This window comes from Heliangelus exortis, chromosome 2, assembly GCF_036169615.1.
Source record: "Heliangelus exortis chromosome 2, bHelExo1.hap1, whole genome shotgun sequence".
NCBI lineage: Eukaryota > Metazoa > Chordata > Aves > Apodiformes > Trochilidae > Heliangelus > Heliangelus exortis.
Genome location: NC_092423.1, coordinates 113,473,865 through 113,497,906, shown reverse-complemented (window position 1 = coordinate 113,497,906; position 24,042 = coordinate 113,473,865). Strand labels below are relative to the sequence as shown.

Genomic DNA, 24,042 nt, shown 5'->3' with positions numbered 1-24,042 from the left:
TTGGAGGAACTGGAATGTTTTTTGACCTTGACTGGTGATTTTGTTTGCTGAGCAGAATTGGCTTCTAAAATGTTTAATACTTTTGTAGCTTATACTCGTTAGCTAAGTGAACCAGGAACTTGGTTCAGGTTAGGTAGAAAGATAATTTGGACGTTAGAGACCAGGAAGAATTTCCCAGTGCCTTCTGTGTACAGCTTTTGGGTAAGTATTCATTCAGTGCAGTGATACACCCATGCATGGGCAGGCCTCTGTAAGCTGTCTGGAATCAGCATTGTCATGTTTAAATGTGGATCTACTTGGAGTAAACAAGTTCAGGTGCCATTTACTTTTGCTGTATTCTGCCACGTAGGCAAGGCCCACAATTAACACAAGCAATCTTCCTTGTAATGTGAGGATTCAGTACTAAAGGAACTCACCTGGAGTTATATTAATGCTTCCTCAAACAAACTTAAATATCTGTGTTGCAGGTGTGGCACTGTGTTCCTGGAGAGACCTTGAGCAATAAAAAACACCACTTTGAACTGCTTGCAGAGTTAGAACATGATGTTAGTGTAAGTATGCAGAGGGAGATGTAGTATCTCAGAATATGACAATGAATTGCTCATTAAAATCAGTCAAGATCTAGAGGTAAAGCACAAGGATTGGGTTAGGGGCTGAGGGGGCACTTTGTCTCAGGAAGTGTGTATGTAGGACTTCTTAATTATTTTGTCTAGGTTTTTTTTCTATCTGATGTGTCCTGCATTACAGTCTCCTGCTTCCCTGGTTGAGAGGTTCGTTCCTGGAGACTGAGGCACCAGTAGAGATTTCTTAATCTAATTTAGAGATCTCTTAATTTCTCTTGCTCGGCAAAAAATCCCAGGACAGACAGGGAGTACTGTGGGGTTTTTTGTTTTCTTGTTTTTGAAAACAGATTAATATTTTTTGAGCACTTTCATTATTAGAGCTTCTTAATGTCTCTTTGCCAAAGGAAAGCAAATGAAAAAGAATTCATCTGCATTGTTTACTATGCTATAAAGTATAATACTGAATTTCTTTGTAAACAAGTAAACACATCATATTCAGTGCATCATAAATGTGTAACTGCATACTTTTATTTATAGCCTGTAATGCTAATCTAGTACATGTAGAATTATTGTGTTTTAAACCTTCATAATAGTTATTTAACAGGACTCTAAGACATTTACCAAAACAGTTCTGATAACATTCAAGAACTGTACCACGAGAATTGGGAACAACTGATGGGTAGGAAGCTCTTTAAAACCAAAGAACAGTTTTGCCCTTAAGCATAAAGTCTTGCATTTAGATGGAGAGTATTGGTACTAAAAGTAGTCTGAAATGTCAAATTGCATTTCTGATTCTGCAAAGAAAAACATTTTAAAATATCATCAGAGATCTCTCTTTTACTTTTTCTAGGCAGGGCTTTTAATAATTGAAATTCATTAAGAGTGTTGCAGAATTAAATGTAAAAGGTTTGTTTTGATAATGGGTTTGCTTAGTGTGTGTTAAAAACTTGTCTCGAGATGGCTCATATGAATGAATATAAAATTCATGGGATATTTAACTTCTTAGGTGAATACAGTTGACCTTAGTGCTGGAAGTACCATACTAGCATCTGGAACCAAAGAGGGTACCATTAGTGTTTGGGATGTTACTACAGCAACAGTGTTACACCAGTTGCCCTGTCATTCTGGGACTGTATTTGATGCTGCTTTTAGTCCTGGTAAGGTGGAATTCAGTTTTTAATATGCGCTGTTGGGACTTTAGTAAGGAATCTTATTCTTTATTTTATGTCAAACACCCTTGTCATTGGAAGTACTACTTTAAAGGGGACAGTGAGATGTGTTAGATTGACATGCATCTCCCTTACAAAGAATTTATTAATTGTACACCAGTAGTCTAGACTCTAAGCCAATTTGTTTTATCATTGCTTACTTAGAGATTTATTTTAAAGTAAATTATCTATAATTAAGTAGGTGAGTTGATGTCACATCCAACATGATGCTGCTTTGGTAACTAGAACAGAATATTTAAACACGCTTTTCTGTTATTTGAGGTTTTTTGCTTTTTTCTTTTGTACAGACAGCAGACATCTACTCAGTGCAGGAGAGGACTGTTGTTTTAAAGTGATAGACATACAAACTGGAATGCTTATATCTTCTGTAACTGCTGATGAGCCACAGAGGTAATTCTGAGAACACAGTCTGTGCAGCTGTGTGGCCAACTTGGTTGGTACTGTGGAGATGCTTGATGGTTGGTGTGAGCAGAATGTTTGATGGTTGGTGACAGCAGAACTGGCACCTTTATTTTATTGAATTATTTTTTGAAGTGCAAAGGCTAACGCCCTACCATGTTGTCTGCATTATGGTCAAGTTTTCCAAACTATGACAAAACCAAAAAATTATCTAAAAGTAGATAACATATTTTTTAACAACTTTAACTTCCACAAAAGATGGTGAGAGCTGTAATGAAGCAGCTCTTCCAGGAGCTGAGCTACTGAAATTTCTGACAAGTAGTCAACTTGTCTTGATGATTCAAGTAATCTGATTTTTATTTTTATTTTTTTTAGCAATGCTTTCTTCACTGATCTAAGAAAAGACTGGCAATTATTATTAAAGAGTGAACTTTTTTTCACAAACCCAAATGCATAGGGTTCTAGTTATCGGGTTCAGATGGAATGTTTATGCAGTTATTGGACTAAAAATATAGTAGTCTATATGGAGCACACTTCTTGGTTTCTTGTGTGTTTATACACATATAAGTGTATATGCATGTGTGTATTTTTTTTTCTTCAGTTATTTCCCTGAAAGTCCTCTTTGCACTTCAAGTGATTTCAGGGGCATTAAGTGACAGAGGTGAAGAGATGGTTCATGAGAACTCTCGGTGCCTTGCACATAAACAGCTGGACTTGATCCTTTTTCATTATGGGAATACATGTTTCTGCCAGGGGAAGATCTGGCTGGGTCCAGGGCAGGCACAGAAGGAAATCTGGGTCATAAGCCTTTCAGATAATTTGGGAATGACCTTTCCAGAAAGACTGTTTTAAAGGGTTGAGTTTCTTTCAGTTTCTTACCTCCATTTTCAATTCTTTTCAAAATGCTTGTCTCTCATTGTACAAAAGCTTGAAGTGAACTGATTTCAGACTTACTTGCAGGTGCTTCAAATGGGATGGAAATACCATCTTATCAGGAAGCCAGTCAGGTGAATTACTGATCTGGGACCTTCTTGGAGGAAAAGTTATTGAAAGAATCAAAGGACATACAGGTATGCCTGAACTATTCCTACTCTCCAATTGAGAGTTCTTTTTTCCCAGCTTTGTTACTATTGAAAAGCTTGAGTTATCTGCTCAGTTATTAGGTTGTTCTTTGTTAGTGCTCTCTGGAACACCTGAATTAAAAGTAGGTCTGCATGAGCCTCTAGGAAATCTAATAAGAACAGAGGAATAGTGCTGTTTACAAGACTGACCAAAGGTAAATGACTTAGGGTTTTTCTGCCTCATAGCCCCAATAGGCAGCAGTATAGACTGCTCTGTATACTTTGTCAAGTCCATCCAGACTGTGAGTTCAACAACAAAATAAGTCCAAGTTCAATATAGCAATTGTTTCGGATGAGGATTTATAGGCCACTTGGATCTATCTGTATAGTCCTCAGTTCATTAGTGACCAGAATGTGTAAAGGAGAAAAACTACCTCAGTGGTGACTCAGGCATGCCTGAAACAATCCTGTTGCATGGTTCCTACTTGCTGTTACCTATTCAGTTTGGGTTTCAGGGCTGCCTTTGTGAACAGCTGTTTCAAAATGTTTAAAGAGTAGGGAAGTTTAAACTTCCCTACTATAAACCTGTACTCTGGAACTTCACCTGTATGGAGATAATTCTGTAGCTAGGGCTTTTAGGCATATGCTAGAAAATGTAAATATACTTTTAGTATAAGTCCTAATGGCAGAGTGAAAAAAAATCTCTTTCTAGAGGAACTTTCTCCCTTTATCCCCATGAAGCCTTTTGCCATCTGCAGTCTGACATTGTCCCTCCAGTACCACACATCAGCTTAGACAATGTAGCATGAGATGAGTACTGGGAATAAGAGCAGCCATTTAGAAGCCTACTGAAATACTTCTTGGCATATGTGGTGTCAATTTAAACCAAACTGATGATAAGATGATCCCAAACTCTCTTAAAATATCTGTTCCATCATCTCAAGTATCACTTTGCATTTGGATTGAGTTGTCTGGTTGTTTTTGGTTTTTTTTCCAGGTGCTGTAACATCCATGTGGATGAATGAACAGTGCAACAGTGTTATTACAGGAGGAGAAGATAAACAACTCATGTTCTGGAAACAGCAATACTGAGTGCCTTTCCCTCCAGACATTTAAATGAACTCTTATTTTAAACCAAACTTTTTAAAGAAACTTAACTTTGTGTAATGATGGCTGCTGAAGTTCAACCAGAGAGGAAGCTTTGTTCAGCTACAACTTTCTATGCATGGTGACTTCATAGAGAGCTCTTAATTTCCATAGTGTATGCCATTGTTTTTCATGGACTATTATACTGAAACTGCTTGTCTAAAATGATATCTAAGATAAAATTAAAGACTTATTTTTCTGTAATTAAAGACCTCTTAACTTGCAGTCATTGTTTGATTTACATACAATGCATCATAGCTTGCTGTTTGAACTGGTTTCAGAGCAGCAGCATTTGCATCCTTATGAAGTCTTTAGGGATGCTTACAGCTTAGTGCCTTGTCATGACAGAGTGCAAGTACCTCTTGTGTAGCCAACCTTTCTTCCTAGTGAAGATGCAGATGAACAGACTTGAAACACTAAAGCAGCTGAGCAGTGGTCAGTCTGGTTACCAAGTGGAGAGACTATTCCAGTCTCCAAATGCAGCTCTTTGCAAAGGTAGGGAGAAGAATAAAAACAGTGTCTCTCTTTTCCCTATAAAGAAACAGCACTAATATTGGCCTGAAAGGAAGTAAAGCATCAACTTTATCCCTTTACCAAGAACAGTCAAATATACATGTTTTATATAAATCTTTCCCTAATAAGCTCAAGTTTATTAGGGAAACTGAAGTCATCTTTGAGATGGAATTTAAATACACCATTTAAACAGAGCTGCAGCTTCTGGATTTGCTTTCTCTTGTATAGAATGCTCACAAAGCAGAACACTCAGCCAGCTGTTTCATTGCTTATACCAGCCTTAGCTTTTTATGGAAAAAAAAAATTAACCTAGTAACAGGCTTATGTCATCAGTGTGCTGGTTTGGATTTTGTTTTTTTTTTTTAATCAGGTGCGTGCAAGGAATTACATGTAGGCCATTTTTTTTCTTGTACCTTAATTCAGAAGATTTATCTGTGTACATATATTTAACAGCTTGACTTACTCTTCAATGCAAGCTAGATTCTGCATGAAAACAAGAGGGTTTTATTAGTTCTTTCCTTTCTGGCTGCTACATGCTACATCTGGAAGGAAAACAGTGTGTACTTCTACTGAATGTTTACCCCTGTTCTTCCCAGTGGATCTCCATTATTTTCTCCTGAATCATCTGCTCCTAAGTAAAAACTGCTTAGATGCAGAGGTCAGCATTTCAATAATACATTAGCTTGTGGTCCAGGGATTTCAAAGCTAAGCAAGCCAGCTTATCAAGAAACTTATAGAGGTGACTGCTACAGGCCATAGGTTCTATAAGGCTGAATCATAGCAATGGTAGGCGAAGCCATCAATTACTGCCAGTAAGTGTTTGTTCCAGTGGTTCCAGAGACCTATCATTTAGTAACCAAACAAGCCCATTAAAATGGCTCCCAGGATGAATTTGATCACCACTACAGCCTGAAGTAGTGTAATGGTTTTCTTTCAGTTACCATAACAGAGACATTAAGAGAAACAGGAAGCTACAGAACAGTCCTCCTGACACACACAGCTGAGCATATACTGCTAAACTTCACAGTGCTCTGAAGTTTGGTAGTCCTAGGTTGCACAGCTGAAACCTGAAACAGAGCACAGAGAAAGGAAATCACTCCCCAAACTGGTATTTAACCTCATGTCCCTTAACATAAACTCTGTGCCTAGTCTGGTAGGATGACCCCAGCCAGCAGCTGAACCCCCAGCTGAGCTTCTCACTCATCTGCTCCATAGCAGGATGGGCAAGAGCTTCAGAAGGGCAAAAGCTATGGAGATGTGTGGGTCAAGGTAAGAGTTTATTAAGTGCAGAGGTAGAAAAAACAAACAAACAAACAAAAAAACTGATGCAAAGACAATCACATACCACCTCCCACCAGCAAACTGATGGCCAGCACGTGTCCAAGCAACAGCTACTTGGGAAAGCCTTTCGCCAATATATTGCTAAGCACTGATATCAAATGATGAAATATTTTCCTTTGGTGAATTTGGGTCAGCAGTCCCAGCTGTATCCCTTCTCAGTCCCTTGGCCACTTTCAGCCTACTCACTGGAGGCAGGGACAGAGTGAGAAGCAGAGAAGACCTTGACACTGCACAAACACTTCCTTGCAACATCAGAACACACTGCTGTGGTATCAGCACTGTTTCAGTCAGAAGTCTCAAGCATAGCACCACACCAGCTGCTAGGAAGAAAGTTAACTCCATCACAACCAGCCCCAATACACCCAGCAAGCTGCCAACAGTTTGAAAATGAAACTGCTGCTGTTAGTTGTCTTGTAGAACAGCCAGGCTGCTATTCCACAGGTTAAGGGATGAAAAAAGTCAAGTGTAGCTTGTCCAACGTGTCCCAGCTCTCCATTTTAAAACATTTCAACACTGTAGGCAGGGAGCTTATGGTTTAAAATAGCTTTCTAAATATTTCCTATCTTCTCTTTATTGGTGGTAGAAAATGACCTCAACTGAAAATGGCTCTCTTAGCTCATGTTAACAAGTATCCATGCACACACAGTATCTAAAGTTTCAGTCATTTATTTGGTTATTTCTGAATCCTTAAGAACATGGTTAAGGCGAGAGATAAGCATATTAGTTACAATTTTTATAACAAGTAATAAAAAGATTTGAGTATCTGTACACTACTTTTAATATACTTACTGAATGATGCCTGTAGCTACATTCAGCTTAGCTGGCATTCTTGTGTAAACAGTATTACTAGAACAAAAACTTAACTAGTGCTAGCTATACTTCTAATATGCTATTTCAAATCTACTCTTGCAAACAGAAAGCAGTAAAAATACTCATTTGTCTTAAACATACAAAGCACAGCATTGTTCTAGGTAACAACACGTAACTTTGCAAGTGATTTCTGATTCCTTTAGTTGCAATGGCTTATAGTAGTAGTAAACTAAATAAAAGACCTACAAAAGAAGTCATAACGCAACTGGAACTTCACATTTGTCAAGCATGTAAGGCTACAAGTTTTACAGTTTGTGAATAAACAAGATATGTTGAACATTCCCAGCCATTAGATGCAGATGCTTGATGCAGCATATCTTCTCAGCCTCTGGAAAGGCTGATGTGCAGAAGAAAGAAATCACTGAGTTTAATAGCCGAGTTTAGTGGAATCATCGTGATATATATGTACACACATACAGGATACAAGTCTAGACTTCAGGGACAGAGTGGTCCATCAGGCTCTTCATAATGCTGGTTGCCATCCTAAAGGAAAAGAAAAGGCATTCAGTTCTAGTAGACAACCCCTAGAATTTCTGTTCATTGTCATTGCTGTCCCTTTAAGACAGTGTAAAAACAGGCCTTTTACTCCACTATTTTTGACAGAAAAGTTACTAAAAGAAAAGCTGGAGGAAACTACACACACAGGAGAGGAGCCCAGGATACTCAGTAACTGAGCTGTGTTATCAACATCTTTCATGATGCAGGCTCATCTGCAAGCAGAGTAGAGTTGCAAGTGTGAAGGAAGGAGGGCAGGGGGAAATGTGGCTGCTAGACTGAAAACTGCTTTGTAGAAAGAGCACATCAACTAGAGGAAAGAAACTTAATTATACTTGAAGCATTATTAATTTCTAGCAACTTCAAAAACATTTTTGCAGGAGAGATTTAGCTGGAGAAAGCTAGTGTTGCCAGAGGATTAGGAAAAAAAAACAACTATATCCTGCCAAGAATCATTTTTAGGTCACCAGAATTAGTTACACTGGAAACAAAATTTTAGTTACAGAGTAACAAACACTGGTGTTACTCTTATACTTGGGACATTCTCAGAAACTCAAATTTAGTCAAATAATGTTTAGAACAGAATTTTTGAAAAATAAAACCAAAGGAGTACCACTAACATATGAGTAGTTTAAAAACAAAACCAAAAGACCATTTTGACTGAAGCACTTAAGAAAATTTTCAGATAACATGGAGGCTGGAGAGGGGGTGGGGGTTAAGTTTGTACGTAGGTTACATACAATGTACTCATGATAAAAACTACAAAAAAAAAAACATCACTGTCAACTTGAATATAACAAGCACCACGGCTGTTTTGTTTATTACTTACCTCTTTATTATATACTCATAAATACTGGAAGGCATGACAGTAATGGTCACTACATTTCCAGCTGTTGCCAAGATGTCTGCAATCTGGGGGTCCTGTTATTAAACAAGTCACATGAGCATCATTACTCAAGCTGATTAATAAAGCAGCAGTTCAAAAGCTGATTCATGCAGATTAAGAGAACCAGAACTCCTTGCTTGGCATATTTAACCTTCAGGACTAATCACTGAACCTGCAATGCCACTTCATAGATGTTTGGTTATCAGCATCTTACAAACTGACTGGAGAAGGGATACAAACAGGATAAACAGATTTACTAACACAATTGGACACAGGCTGGCAGGGGGAAGCTTATTCTTTGTTTTGCCAGCAAAGTTAGACTAAAGATAAAAATTGAGGGTCAGCCTAGCCAGGAAGAGAGGAAGAGAATGAGTTGTCCTGCCTACAAAGAGAAAACTGCAAAGAAACTTCAAAACATACATGGCTCTTCAATCAAGTTAAGTTACCTCTTGTCACTTACTTCCCTATCATATGAACATTAGACAACATAAAACCATCTTTTTTCCTCTCCAAAACACAATTACTGTTTGAACACAAAGACCTCACAGCTCTCCACACCCACCACATACTACTTGTTTTACCTTCAATCCAATTACATTCTGGCCATTAATTTCACAGATGTTGTGCTCTGTAAGAAGTCCATTTCTTGCAGCAGAACTGTCTTTCACTATTGAGGTTATTTTTCCATTCTTGAATATGAAACCAACATGCCCTGTGCTGTCCTTATGCATAGTAATGATTCTTTCAAAAGGCCTATGAAAAAATGGAAGACATTTAAAATGTAAAAATACCATGTTTTTAGTCTACTAAATACTCTATTAGTCTAAATTAGTCTACTAAATACCCTGTTTTTAGTCTACAACACAAACTCTTTCAGCATCTTTGATTAACAAAAATTAATTTTACTCAAAGAGACTCACACAACAAGGACAATGAAAAATAGTTTGGCTTTAACTTCCTTTTTTAATATTAGCCAGTTTAATTTCTTCTTTCTGGGGTGAAGCCACAGTGCATTTGTAAGGTTGTTTCCACACCTTGTATGCTTTCACCTGTTCTACAGATATTCCATCAAGCTGATTAACAATAAGAAATAATAGTAAAAACTTGCACAAAATTCACACAAATGGCCACTAAAATTGAGTTTTACCTGCAAGTGTTACATGGTAGCTAAAACAGGGCAGGCAGCTTAAACACCTGAAGGCAGGCCAGAAGATTCTGGAGCCTAAAACTTCCCAAGAACAATTCTATTGCCTTGCAGACAATAAACCTTTAAGTTGTGTGTTAAAGTGTTAGTAAACCCAGCAAAGAGTTGGGGAGCTGGGAACAAAAATGGTAGACAGAGTGGGGAATCTACTGCCACAGTACTTTGATTCAATTTAAGATAGATTTAGCTGTCCTGATAGAAGCAGCATGCCCTCCATTGGGTCAAACTTTGTTCTTAAACAAGAATGAACACTGAAAAAGCTTCAAGGCATACGTGTAGTCATATCATGCACCATCTGCCTTCTCATAGCCAAGTCCCCTTATGTTGACTTTACCTATTACATACAATTAGCTACAAACTCATAGAATACAATTAAAAATTTGTACTGGTTCAAACATACTGATAACGCATAGCAAAACTGGCATTAACTAACAGATAAGCAGAGTTCATAAGAAAACTATGATGCTAAAAAACAAAGCAAAGGTATTCACTAATACAGTGAATATTTTGATACCATCTTACCTTTTTCAATAAGCAAAAGTCAAGCTGCATCCAAACCCACACCCAACTCCTAATTCAGGAATTTAAATTTGTCTTGTGGTATCACTTTTTAGTTTCCCTTTAAAAATGTTATGCCTCATCATACCCAGGAAAATGTGGATTGAAAGTTTATAAGCTAACAGCTATTTTGACCTCTCCCCCTCCAAGGGGAATATTTTTGAGGATCTTTAATAGTAAAGTACATAGACCAACAGGTTTAGTTAGGCCTGCAGTACTACTCAAACAAGGGGAGACCTGAACCCACAGATTTACTCTGAGCTGGATAGATAATGACAACCTCTATCTGCAGTTGGCTTCACCTGTCACGAATGATCATGGAAATTCTTTCTCCAGAAGCCTGCTTCAGAACTTTATGTGCTTTGTCAGAACTCCATCCTGCACAGTTTTCACCATTGATCTGTAGAACTTGGTCCCCAAACCGCAGGCCAGCCAGGGATGCTGGGGAGTTTGCTTGAACTAACTGGACAAATATACCCTACAAAACGGGAAAAAAAAAAAAAAAAAAAAAAGGCAGAAGAGGGGTAAGAGGAAGTTCTGAAGTTCTTCTTTAGTAGAAAAGACCAGTGAGAGAACACATAGCCCTTTGAAGTTTTCCATTCTCTATAAAATACCAATCAAACAAAAGGACTTCTTAAATTGCTGCTCCTCCTTAAGAAGCATTTTTTGAATTTCAGTCTGTTTCTAGATGTCTTTAAGAGACTGACACATAACTAATGCCAGAATACAGTTAGAAAATAGGGAAATCTGTTCTGTCTAGATGCATAAACATTTCAGAAAAAGACAAGCATAACACTAAAGCCTTACTCAAAGGAATAAATACTATGCTGTTTTAACAAGAAAGCTGAGAAACTGGATCAAGACAGAATTGTGGTCAACTTGAATATCTCCTTATGCAATTAACTTATAACTCCTTTGCCACAGTCTATATATAGCTGGAGAAATAGATCTCTGCGGCAGATTTTTCATTCCTTTTGTGACCCCATTACTTTTCAACTTTTTATCAACTATGACTTGTTAGCACCTAAAGTAAAAAAAAAGGTATTAAAAGCTATTTCTAGTCAAAGTACCCCTAAAAACCAAGTAAGGCATATAAAGGCAAACTGTATATAAGACCCTCAGGGGGAAAGGCGTGTGGATATTGAAAAAAAAAAAATAAAAATAAAAAAACCAAACAAACAACAACCCAAACATGCTACTCTAAGAACCCCCCCAAGCATTTCCTGGGTTAGGAGAACTACCAAAAGCATTTTAACCCTATGTGGAACCTCAAGTGCAATTTTTTATTAATATTCAGATTAAATAGCCTTGCCAAGGAAAAAAACCAACCAACCAACCAAAAAAAACTAACAACCACGCACCCAAACAAGAGTATTTTCCATGTTGAGAATCAAAAGACACTGAAACAGAGAATCTCCAAAGACAGTTTAAGGATCTTCTTGCAGCTATGTTCATTAGGGGAATACTCAAAGTCTACTCTGAAATTACCCTTTAATTTTGGACACACATACTCATAATCCCTGCACTTTTATCACCACCAACACACTCCAAGCATCTACAAAAGAAGAACTACTTCTAAGCCAAAGACACTTCTCTGCATACTACTGAACTTTAGGTAGTGCCTGGTGTTTCAAAGACAGAGAAAAGAAGTCTTGAACAGCTACTAAGCAGCTCTACAAGCTGTGCAAGGACAATTTCTAAAGTGAAAAAAAATTAGCAAATTCAGATCCTAGTCTGCTGTAATTCAGACAGCTGGAAATCCAGCTACTGATCTAATGCAGAACTTTAAAATTCAGACAATGGATACACAAACATTATACAGAAGACAACTGTGACTGTACACTAATTTTATTACTAATTTAAGCAGTAAATAGGCAAAGGCACTATAGGCAAAAGCAAGCTTCTATACTTACATTGTCAACAGACTTAAGGCGAAGTCCAATTTTGCCATCTTGATCTTTACATAAAATTGCTTCCCGAATGCCTTGCTTAATTTCTGCTCTGCGAATTCCAATATCATTTCCAGTCACTGGAGCTACCATGTAATTAGTAGAAGGTCGTGTTACCAGTTGCTGATTGAAACAAAACAGCCAGACAGCTTAGTTTCAACTTTCTTAAGCAGCTATTAAGTCAGTTTATGCAAAGTGATACTTAAAAAAAACAAAACAAAAAACCCAAAACAAACAAAACCAACAACAAAGCACACAAATTAAGTTACACCACCAGCTCTTCCCCACCCCCTCCAACACTAGAAATATACCACTCAATTTAAGACTAGGGGAAAATAGGCAGTTACTTAAAACAATTCATTTATTGGTCAATTATGGTACTTATGGCAAACAGGAGACTACTTTCTGGAATGCTAGATAGACATTTAGTCTTTATACTCTCGCTTCCTAAAAGATGCTTGACTGGTACCTACCCCCTGTGGCTGAGCAGCTGCTGCCACTGGTAAGTTTCTCTGCACCTCTTCCTCATTGAGGCTCAGGCCCATATACTGGGAAAGTTCTGGATACAGTCTGGGGTATAGCCCTATAGGAGAAAAAAACCCAAAAAAACAGAACTCCTGTTAATACACTAAACAGAAGAAAGAAGTTACAGCTTTTGTATGTACCTTTACTTCAACAAATCTTGTGCTACTGTAATGTATTTAATTTGAAAATAACAATGGAAGACAGATTTGAATCAGAACTGTTATTCTAGCCCAGCTTAGAAGAGTAACCACAAACAGCATTTCAGGGATAAAGAGCTCAGAGAACTTTAGCTTCAGTTTCTTAATCCATCCTTTATGGCACAAATGTTAGATGGTGGTAAATTCCAAAACCAATGCTGTGCTGCAGACTACTGCCCTTGCTTCAAAGCTTTTGGGCCATTAGTGGGGAACTCTTCTCCCTACCAGCCCCAAAGCAGCTATGCTGGAGAAAAAAACACAGTAACTTTCTGCCAATTGCAGGACTACACTTGCAAGAGGCTTCAATGCTAAAGATATTCCAGATCCTGAGCATGGTAAAGTTTCTGCAGAATACAGCCTCCTGGCTGTAGGGTCCACAGTGCAGTCTGCTATGATAGTCTTCATAAGAAAGAATCAGTCATTTTCTTATATATTAAAAATTAAGCAGTTCTAGACATGCTCCTCAAAAAAGACAAAATAAATACAGTTCTTAAAATACCCAGCAAGAGATTTCTCTAAGCCCCAGAGAAGCAGGGTGCACGGAGTGTGAAGAAAGGAAGTCAAGCTGACAGATGTGCCAGACCCAGAGTCAAACCACTCTGGAAATAAGGTTGATATGGTTTGGTTTTTTTACATTCCAGGTAATTATCTGGTGCCATTTAACAAGTGGCAGTTTTGAAAACCCTTAAGAGCCCACCTACTGTTCTCACCAAATTGGTGGGGACAGAAAAGGGTGCTCCACAAAAAAGGCTTGCACCACAGAAGAGTGGTGCAAGGGACAGTCTTGGAAGCAAGCAGGCTTCCCACAAAGTTTAGGTTTCTAGTGTTCATTTATGGGCACATGTATAAGCCAGCTATTCTAAGAATCCACATTTGGGCAGAAACAGGTCGTAACTTTTCTGGGAAGGAACACAAAGGTCACTGCAATGTGAATTCCAATGTAACTGAGAGACTTTTGCTCATTAATACTTTGTGGTCATGCTTGCAATGCTGCTTCACATGAGTTCTGTCCTGTCTGATCTCCTTTCCAGATTGATCTATCAGCTTGTAGTTTCATCAATATCAATTAATAAGTTTTTAATGGATAATTATTCTATGGCTGTTTTTTGCTTGCATTTTCAAGCCCCTAGGGTTGGTTGTACACATTTAACACTGCAGAAGACTTTTGGAGCTACACTACTTCTCTTTTGCTAGTCATTGAAGAACACAACATAGGATGTGTCTTTGCTGACTGTATTACATTCTCATTCAAAACAGAGACACCTCCAAGTAGCAGGAAAACATCCAAAACCTCTTGATGTTGTAGATTCTCCAGCCTCTCAGGACAAGAGGTATTCCCAGCAGGCTTGCCACATTCTATAGATGGTGTAGGACACCCTTCCTTTGGGTATGGAGTGATTAATCACTCCTCAAACACACACAGCTCCAATGCAATTCACATGCAAGGTGCTGTCAAAAATCACACCATTTGGTCATCAGGCACAAAAACTGCAGGGGAATTCAAACTCTGGACAGCAGAAAAAGTATTGCCAAGGGACTCAAATCTGGTCTGTGAGGTTAGCCCAGGTAATTGACTATTCCAGAAAAGACCTATGAGAGCTACACAAACTCTGGTGAGCTACACAAACTCCTGCCTTCAAGTCATTCAAGACACACCAGTACCAAGAGGAGAACTGGAAACAAAGTTAGAGCCACCAAGCTTTAATATCTGTTCCACCAGCATCTTTGACAGCTGTTCCAGCACTAGGGCTGGTCACACTGGTGAGAGGCTTTGGGTCTTTTAGACCAAGTGTAACACTGATCTCACACAGACCTGTGCCTCTTCATGGGTGTACAGGTGCATGAGAGAAAAGGAACAGAAATGGGTACAAGTCTTTCAGCTTTAGGTCTGATGAATTTCCCAGATATTTTTTCCAAAATCTGCTGGAAGATTTATGTATATAGCCTAACGAGATGAAGTTCCACCTTCCTGGGCACTTGCCCATCAAAGATTCCTGATGTTCTGTTCCCAAGCACAAATGGAGAGTAAAGGCATTCAGATTCATGCTGCCCTCTAAGCTTACAAAAATACAGTTAAGGACAATTAAATTTTTCGAGTGCAAGTTAAAAATAGTTCAAATGGTACCAACAGCAGATCTTTTTGTGTTAGGCTCACTTGGAAAAGCTTTTGAAAAGTCAGGAGAAGGGTTAGTGTTTGCCACAACTTCCTTTTATAAGCAAACACTGTTTCTTGACTCCTACAGCACCTCTACCACGGTGGTTTGAGACAGATGTGTTGGGAGGGGCCTACTCAAAAAGGCATGGTCTCACCTTTAGTAAATATGATTACATATTTATAGGTAATTTTGACTGTACTGTAACTTTAGGCTTTCATAACTGCTTTCCAGAATACCAGGACAATACACAGCTTACCTCCATCATAAGCAGCAGGAGCAGAAGCTTCAGACAAGATTGCTGGATTAGCCGGATTTGAAGAAAAAGCAGTCTGAGCCTGAAAACAAAAACTCCCATACATCATACTGAACAAGAAAAATCTATGAAATATTATGCAACCAGGAGACTAAGTCCTTTCTTTTTGTTGTACATGCTAGATACTATTCGTCTTGAAGCTCTGAAGTCAAACTTCTCTTTTGAAATAAATAATTTCAGTACAATATGCTGTAGTAGTATCAAACTACCCTGACAGATCAACTTACACCTTCCTCAGAGATAAGGCTAGAGCAATGCAGAAAGGTTTTACTGTCAGCCTGCTCTGGTTTTGTAATTAAGCAAGTTAAAGAGCACAAGACTGCCTTAAAAGACAGTACATTTGGCTGATAAAGCTTTATAACTAAGTTTTAAGGCATGACCTTTGACATAGTGTTTTATGATTACTTTTTCAGCTGAACAGCAGCCATTTTTATCTCTTCACCAGTTACAGACATTATTTATGAGTGCAGCCACAGTACATAAGAAACACTGCAAGTTATGTTCCATACAATATAATGCTACTAGTTTAGTATCTTCTGAAAGAAACCAACCTCCTAAAATATTTTTTAGGGAAACTGCCACTACAGGGAACACACAAAGCTTAGTTTCTATACTGCTTACCAACTGACAAATATGAGACCATATTTAAGTCAGCCAGTTTCCTTCCTTCAGAATACCTCACCTACTACTTTTTTTGGCCTTGGGTAATCATGACCAGTGAAAACACTGCCTTACAGAGGCTTAAATGTGATGGAAATAGCTATCCCAGTAGTTTTCCTGAGGGTGAACGTCAAAGGTGGGAGTAAAATTACTAAATGCATAGTGAAACATCATGCTGAACAGGACACATAAATCATCTGACACAACATGATGGTTAAATTACTTAATGTTTTTAAGGATATCATGATTAAAAATAGAAGACTTTGTAGACTTGTAGCTTCCAGGAAGTTGTTTTTAGAAAAAAAGTTTCAGAGCAAGAATGACTCGATATGTATCAGTAACAGATGTATTTAGAAGAACAGCCTCCCACTCAAATGCTGGACAAAAAGAACAGGTTAGAATATTTAATGTAACAGGTCTGTCTGTTTTAACCAGCAGTCATTTTAATCTCACACACTTGTTGTGGATACAGGCTTTACCTTTCTGTACTCTGTCCCCTTTTCTCCTTAGAGTGCTCTCAGATGTATTAAAAAAAGACAGCATCTTTAGAATGCCATTTTGGGGAGAGGCAAGTAACTTAAGTCTTTGCTATAAAAAATACTGAAGGAAACAGAATGGCTTACTCTTAAAATAATAGCATTTAGCAATAACAGTATTTATTTCCCCTCTCTCACAGCTATACTAAGCACACAACCTACTACCCTCCCATGGCTCCTGCTACAATCATTAGGAGCAAGCTGCTGTCACTTAACTGCTCAAGTGCAATTTTTCCTATAGCCAATCCTAATTTAATCTTTGAGTGGACAGTCATCTTTAAGTATGACAGCAAGCATCTGTCCTGCATGAATTGCTTTTTTTCTGTAAGACTGAACTTTGAGATTATGGCATGGACAAGGATTAAACTGGCTTAACAGAACAATCTGTTACTGTCCCAATAGAAACCTCTATAGAGTTTACACTTGTCTGTGAAACACCACAATAAACTACAGGTGTAATCACATGAACAAGGCACTCTGCCCAAGTTCATAAACCCTGCTGAGCACATGGGCAAGTAGTCAACATACAAGAGTCCCTGCCCTGTAAAATCTATGGCTCAAAGTTTACAGGATTCAATGTAGAGACACTCTACTTCCCACTTCCTCCCTGCTTCATCCAGTGGTTACAAAAGTTACACAGTAGAAACACCACATTTAGTATTGTTAATTGTAATATATCAACTTTAGCAGTTGGTCTTTAAAAGCCTGAAGGAGCACATTCTTGGCTCCAGGCTATTTGTTTTCAGTTCAGCATTACCTGACTGTAGATAAAGGACTTTGGTAAGATAAGAAGGGGGTGGGCAGACATGACAAGGGCAAAACCCAATGCAGCCCCACCCTACATGTACAACCACAGGTGAGACTGAGGCATGTCATTCAGTATAGCACAGAAGAATAAGCTGTTCTGTGCAGTTTTCTTGATTTCCTCCCAATAAGACAAAGACAGAAGTAGCAGCCACCTTAATATGCAGTCTAACTCTCTGCTGTTGTTTTAACTAGGAGGGAATCCACTTTAAGAAAAATGGAAGCTAGGTAAAATGCTAAAGCAAGAAAGAAAATGCCTCATATAATACACTTAAGACAAATTTGTTATGGAGTTTTTATCTATTAAAATGGGTTTTATTTATTTTTTTTTTTAAATTTGTTTTTTTCATTCTCATCCTGAATAATAATAGTTACCTATATTCTTACACATAAAGAGTTTCACACAAATGTGATAACTGTGGAAGCACATCACCAACATGAAATAGCCAGAGAGCAAGTCTGTTTCCAGATGCCTAAGGGAGCCAGTGTTCTTTTTTTGTGCCCAACTGACCACAAAAGCTTCCTGACACAGGTCAGGACACCAGGAACAAGACACAGCAGGTTTCCTAGTTCAGTCAATGCCTATTCATTCTCAGAGCTTACATATGAGAAGAGACTGACCATGTTTGCCTACTTCATATCAAGTATATATATTTAAAAAAACCCAAACAAACACATTAAAGACAAATGACTACAAATGATTATATAAACAGAATAAGTATACCCAACAGTGGTAAAATAAGCATTAATGGTATTATATCAAGCTACAAAGTAAACTGTTTGTCTTACCCCTTTTAGAGTGCTATGGTAAAACAAACTCTCACTTACAATAAAAGTCTCCTCTTTCCTGGATTAATTATCAGATATATTACCATCAAAACTCATCTTATTAAAGCCTGCCATACCTGAATAACTTTGTCCACCTTCAGATCTTCCAAAGAAGGATAGAGAGACATTTTGATGTAGTCTTGCTGGGTAGAAGGAAGACAAAAAGGGGAAAGCAAACAAAAAGGGTCAATGTCAGATGTTTACTTAGGGCTAAAAGAAAACAGACAAAGCATTAAATAAGTGATCTGTGACCTTCAAGCCTTAGCACTACAGACATCCAGCTGTGCACATAAATTCCATTAAGACTACCCATTTAATCTGGTATCAATTATAGTCTTTCAATAATAGGCTTTATTTAATATACTTAGCACTCTAAAGTTTAGGATTGTCAAGGATGAGAAAGCTTATAGAGAGAAAACTGTTTCACACAAAGTATTGCAAAGACAGACTTTAGGAGGATGCTGTGATAATGACTTAAGAGGAAAATGAAGTTCTCCTCTTCTTCCTAACTAGCACAGTGTTTTATATACTACTGTGGAAGCTTTCACTTTATCCAAAGTAATGACTTCCATCAGTTCTGATGTCCCACTAAGAAGCCACTAAAGACAATTGTTTTCCTGTGTCACTTCACATGTTAATTGCAGCAAGAGACCACAAAGCAGACAGATTCAGTCAAGTGGGGAATTTCAAAACACACAGAGTCTACAGGCTGGGTCTCATGTGATGTTGGGAGAGCCCAGTGACAACTCAGCAGGAAGTAATGCAACCAAAAAAAGCTAAGGGGAAAAAACAACAAGCAAAAGTAAAGCAAACAAACAAAAAAAACCTGCATCACATGATCCTCTAAGGTGCCACGCTGACATTCATTTGTACCAGAGCTGGGCACCCAAGACTGAGGGAAAACTCGTTTTCCAGAGCTCCTTCACTCACATTCTCACCAAGGTCAGATGAACTTTTCTTAAACGTAAAAGAACATTTCATACCACTTTAATGAGATGGGGACGAGGGTCAGAAACGGGAGTCAACAAAATGGGATACAGTTTTGGAAGTCGCATAAGGCCCTGAGACCAAAGTTAATGAGGCAGCCCCATTAAATGCTTAGGGTTTGGAGATTTATTTTCTCACCCAAAGAGTAGTTTAAAGGTCCTCATTAGTGTAACAACAAGGCAATAATTTCAGACTAAAAGTGCCACCACACCAACCCTTGAGCTACTGCTTCTTGCGGATAGGAAGCTGTGTTTTGCACTACTTTTTTAAAGCCACACACTGATGCTTAACGTGATACTACAGTAACACAAAGGACATCTTTGCATAATACAGTAAGGTCATTGACAGCTTTCCTGCTTGTTCAACACAGTGCCTAATAGCTCCAGTATCATGTCAGACTCCAATTAAAAGTGTGCCCAAAATGTGTCACATCTAAACTGCAAACACGTGGCCAGTTATGTTGTAATAACTAATTTTTTACTAATCTTTGCAACTAAACCAAACATAGTTGAAGTCTGGAAGCTTTGCAAGTCAAATATACACATTTAAAACCAGCTTAGAGCTGTGTTTTGACCTGAAAGCATCGAGTGCTTTTGCTCATCCAAAATGGGTGATGGCAAATGCAAGTCCAAGCCCAGCAAACCCCTCAGTTACCAAGCCCAGTTACCCTCAGGTAACCAGTGCCCAGACACTGCATTCTGCTGCTTACACCAGTCAAGGGACACACAGCATCACTCACTTCTCTCCTACAGCTGCCCTGCTACATTCAGGTGAGAATCCAGATGCTGGCACACATTCAAATAAAAGCACAGCCCCAGCAGTGCACAAAGCAGGAAAAAAGGGCATGCCAAGGACAGCATGTCCCCAAAGGCATCACCCCATTGCAGGGCAAGGAGGAGAGCAGGAGCAGAATTTTGCAGATGGCAAGCTCTGACATCCACACAGCAATACAGCACAGGGGCTGCTGGATCCCTCATCCTGGCAGCCAACTTCCACACTGCAAATCCCACAGCCAGTTTCAGTTCTCCTCCACAGACCACTCTCACTCTGGGCACAATTACTGTTGATGTTTGTCTCAGATGGGCAACCTCAACATCCCTATATCATACAAGGAGGAGCAGAGTGCTTTCCATAGGCAAGTGTTAACAAAGCTGAACGCATACGAGTTCTCAGATCACAGAAGACAACATTCCATCAGCTTATCCTGACACTTCACAAGCCTCCAGTCACCTCCCCAGCCAAGGTCTCACAAAACCAAGCATCTGTCACCATTACCAAGGAGCTGCTGGGTTAGCTTCTTCAATGTAATCTCACCAGTTACTATTTTTGGGGTTCCAACTAAATATCCAGAATAACTGTCACCCCTGTAATTGCATTCAGTGAGACAATTTGCATACATATTCTCAACTTCTGCACAGGGAGTTTTAGAAGTTTAGCTAACAAGTTTACTCATTAGGTAGAGGCAGATCTGCAAAAATACTGTATTTAGTTTAAAATATGAAGATTTAATAACAATTGCCTCTGTCAGGGACCACCACCAGTAGTCACAGGAAGAACTTGTCCATGACTTCTGTGTGATGTTATTCACAGCAAAAACAGGAGTTTCATCACACACTGTAATGCATTTAGGCCCTGGGGAGAGGCCTAAAGGGGACTCACTGTAACCTCCTTTTTCCTCTTAAAAATCCACACTTGACATCAGAACAGTTTTCCTTGATTGTTTCCATATTCCTATGCCTTGTGAGGAACAGAAAGCAAAAGTGAAAACCAAAGGAAGAGCACAGGGCAGGAGGGACAGGCCAACAAAACCCAGAGGTGAAGACCTTCTTCCCCTTTCTCAGTACCCTTGTGTGAGAAGTCCAACCACTGGCGCCTGCAAGCAGATCCTGTTTGCCAGAGGGAAGTGCTGGGCCACTGATGAGAGACCTGTGGAAAGGCAGCACTCGTGACATGCCGGGGCTGCCAGCAGGAAGTCTTGAGGGTGGGAGCAATCCCAAACTACCCCCGGTGACACGGCTTGGAGAGGATGGGCTTCCCGATACACTCTCCAGGTTGGAAACCATGGAGCTGAAGGCAGTGTGGGGTCCAGACCTGGCCAGCCTGTGACAACTGCTGTCTCTAAAAGCACCAGCTGCCAGTTTGGCAATTCTGGGGAAGGGGGGGGGGGGGGTGGGGGGGGGGGGGGTGGGGGGGGGGGGAAGAAAAGCAAAAACCAAACAGCCACCCACAAATGTTTTTCTGCCTATGGCCCACGGAGAGCTCGCAGCAGGCCACAAATCCATCACCTATTACTGAAACATTGGTTTCCATTTCCCAAGGAGCTCGAAACCTATCAACCCAACAACTGATCTTCAAAGCAGACACAGGAGGTCAGGCTGACACATCAGGGAACTGAGCAACTGTTTCGCAAAGCACGTTCCCCACTAGTAACTCAATGTTTCCCTTCGGATACATTTCTAATTAGCCTCTGAGCAATTGCTCTCATTATGCATTTAGCTCTGAAATCTCCTACCTCCATTTCAGACCTGAAGCAGGGCTCTCTCGCCGTAAAGCCACGGCTCAACCACTCCACCCCTGCAGCAATATTTAGCCAGCCTAAAACCAAGGCACTACAAATACCCCAATACACTACAAATACTGCCGAGAAGTACGGTCCTTACGCAACCATCCCGGAGCCTGAGAGAGGGGTCAGAAGACACCCCTGAACCCCACGCTGCGGGAGGATTGGGACACAGATGGACACGCAGGAGTTTCCTGATTTACTCGCTGCTTTCCCCGCCTGCGGCCGGAGGAGACCCTGGGGGAGGCAGCAGCCACCCTCCCCCGGAACGGCTCCGGGGAGCGGTCGCCCCGCCATGCACCTCCCGAACCGGCCGGCAGCGCTGCCCCGCCCCGCAGGACGTGGCTCCCCGGCGGCAGCGGGGACAAACCCTACCCTCACAAGCAGCACAACGAAGCCGCCGCTTCCCCCGGGCCCACCGCGCAGCCGGCTCCGCACCGGCCTCCCCCTCGCCGCTCCGCTCCGCCATACCCGGAGCTCCCCCCTCCTTTCCCCCGCCTCCCCTCAGGCCTCCGAGGACGAGACACCGCCCCGGGCCCGCAGACAAAGAGCCGCGGGGAACAAGGCCTCGCCGGCCGGCTCCGACCTCTCCTTTACCTCTGGTCCAGGGGGCGGCTGCCGTTCGTCGGGGCCCGCAGCACAGAGAGGGACGGCGGGGACTCCCCTGAGTCCTGGCAACGCCGCTATGAGAGGAGCGGGGGAGGAACTGGGCCGACCCTGCGCATGCTCCGCCGGCGGAGGGAGTGGGCCGGGACCGGCGGGCGAGGGAGGGGCCGGGGCCGGGGCCGGGGTCGGGGCTGTGGGGCGGAGTGGGCCGGGCCGGCGGGCGGAGGTGTCCCGGCTCCGTTAGGGGCGGCTCCCGTTCCTGGCAACGCTCCACTCTGGCAGCTTTGTACTGCCTTTGCATCATTCATTTGGGTTCAGCCGCTGACAGCTGTTGTCTACACGAAGGAAAAAGTATAATTTTCGTTTTCCAGCATTTTAGGGTTGTTTTCCTGTAATAAAGCACGTTCTACACAGTGCCTGGTGCCAGCTTCGCTTTGCCTGTTTCCCAGCCAGGCACCGTGAGTTGCGACACGGGATGACCACAGAGCACATCCCCTGGAGAAGCTCCCGTGGAGAAACCGTGATGCAAAGTGTACAGGGATAGGGAAGTCCCATACGAGCTCGGAAAGGGGCTTCCATACTAAATTACCATAATTATTCCAAATTTGCCTTATTTATAGTACGAGCTTGTCTCTAGCATCAATTTTCGGTCTTTCAGATCCTTCTGCACACAACTGCCAACTGTCGAATCTTGATTATTACGTAGGTGTTCTAGGGTGCTCCTCTGAGAGCTCTAGAGCTTCTCTTCAGCGAAGAAACCAAAGCTTCAGTAACACCGCTTTGCCAGCACTGAGGAAGGAGGTCTGCTCCCACCTCCCGCCTCTTTCTCCAGTCCTCAGCCAGTCTCAGCAGCTGTCAGGCTGTTGTTCTGTGGGATGGCTTAACTCACTGCTCCAGCAGAAATCAAATTCACTGAAAAATATGAATGTCTTTCTGCTGGGAAAGTGGGCCAAACCATCAAAAGGATCTCATAAGCATTAGAGCCAGTCAGGGCAAAAGAAGGGAAGATGTGGCTAGAAATAGGAGAAAGGAGGAGAAAGAGGATGAGGGAAGAGTGATTCAGTTCTTTCTGGCACTAACAGGCTGTTTCATCATTTGAGCTCTCTGAGCAATTCTAACCCTAAGCAGAGATTCAGTTGCAATGTATATTTTTAAATTTCTGGAACCTTGCCAGTTGCCGGCATCTTTGGTGAGCACCACAGTGGTGCATAGGGTTGGGGGTGGCAGCTGGAGCAGTGCTGAATGCAGAGGTACATCCTCTCTCCATCTGGTCAGAAGACTTCTCTTTCTATACCCAACGACTGGCCAAGCCTGACACCTTCCTGCATGCCAGTGCCTGAAGTGCTACTGAGTCATGCAACTGCAGATAATTAAATATATATGAACCAGCAATTTTGGGGATTAGGGTATGAGTTCACAAAAGTCCTGTGTGAAGTGCCTGCCGGACCAGGAGGGAGTGAGGGGATCTAGATCTGGTTTATTAAGAGCAGAGGATTACTGCTTTTGTGGTGTTAAACTTTTTGTGTAGCCAAGGATGATTTTTAACATAAATGCAGTGAAAGGCTTAAAAATTTGCATGATCAGAACAAGGGTGCAACTCTTCATCCTGCAATGAGCTCAGTGTGGTAAAGCTCTGTACCCACCCTGAAGAATAAA

At 40.8% G+C, this 24,042-nt stretch overlaps 2 protein-coding genes across 5 annotated transcripts in view; one reads left to right on the top strand and one right to left on the bottom strand.

Moving 5' to 3' along the window:
* NSMAF (neutral sphingomyelinase activation associated factor) overlaps positions 1-4,607 on the top strand; it is a 37,833-nt gene extending 33,226 nt beyond the window's left edge. Inside the window, exons 27-31 of the mRNA XM_071737605.1 lie at positions 468-551; positions 1,570-1,720; positions 2,080-2,182; positions 3,152-3,261; positions 4,250-4,607. Of these exons, the coding sequence (XP_071593706.1) occupies positions 468-551; positions 1,570-1,720; positions 2,080-2,182; positions 3,152-3,261; positions 4,250-4,344 (543 nt within the window). The 3' untranslated portion in view covers positions 4,345-4,607. The remainder of the gene's footprint in view (positions 1-467; positions 552-1,569; positions 1,721-2,079; positions 2,183-3,151; positions 3,262-4,249) is intronic.
* A 2,295-nt stretch (positions 4,608-6,902) lies between these two features.
* SDCBP (syndecan binding protein) lies at positions 6,903-22,504 on the bottom strand. Of its 4 annotated transcripts, none has more exons than XM_071737601.1 (9): positions 22,378-22,504; positions 18,311-18,372; positions 15,349-15,427; positions 12,688-12,797; positions 12,179-12,337; positions 10,568-10,743; positions 9,085-9,256; positions 8,447-8,538; positions 6,903-7,605 (listed from the first exon to the last, which is right to left on the bottom strand). In XM_071737601.1, exons 2-9 carry the CDS (start codon positions 18,359-18,361, stop codon positions 7,551-7,553), a joined length of 894 nt encoding a protein of 297 aa, XP_071593702.1. In that variant the 5' UTR covers positions 18,362-18,372; positions 22,378-22,504; the 3' UTR covers positions 6,903-7,550. The 4 variants fall into 4 exon arrangements, with proteins under 4 accessions (XP_071593702.1, XP_071593704.1, XP_071593703.1 ...); XM_071737603.1 differs by having other exon boundaries at positions 18,311-18,376; positions 22,378-22,474; XM_071737602.1 differs by lacking the exon at positions 22,378-22,504 and adding an exon at positions 21,733-21,824 and having other exon boundaries at positions 18,311-18,376.
* Positions 22,505-24,042: the final 1,538 nt, after the last annotated feature.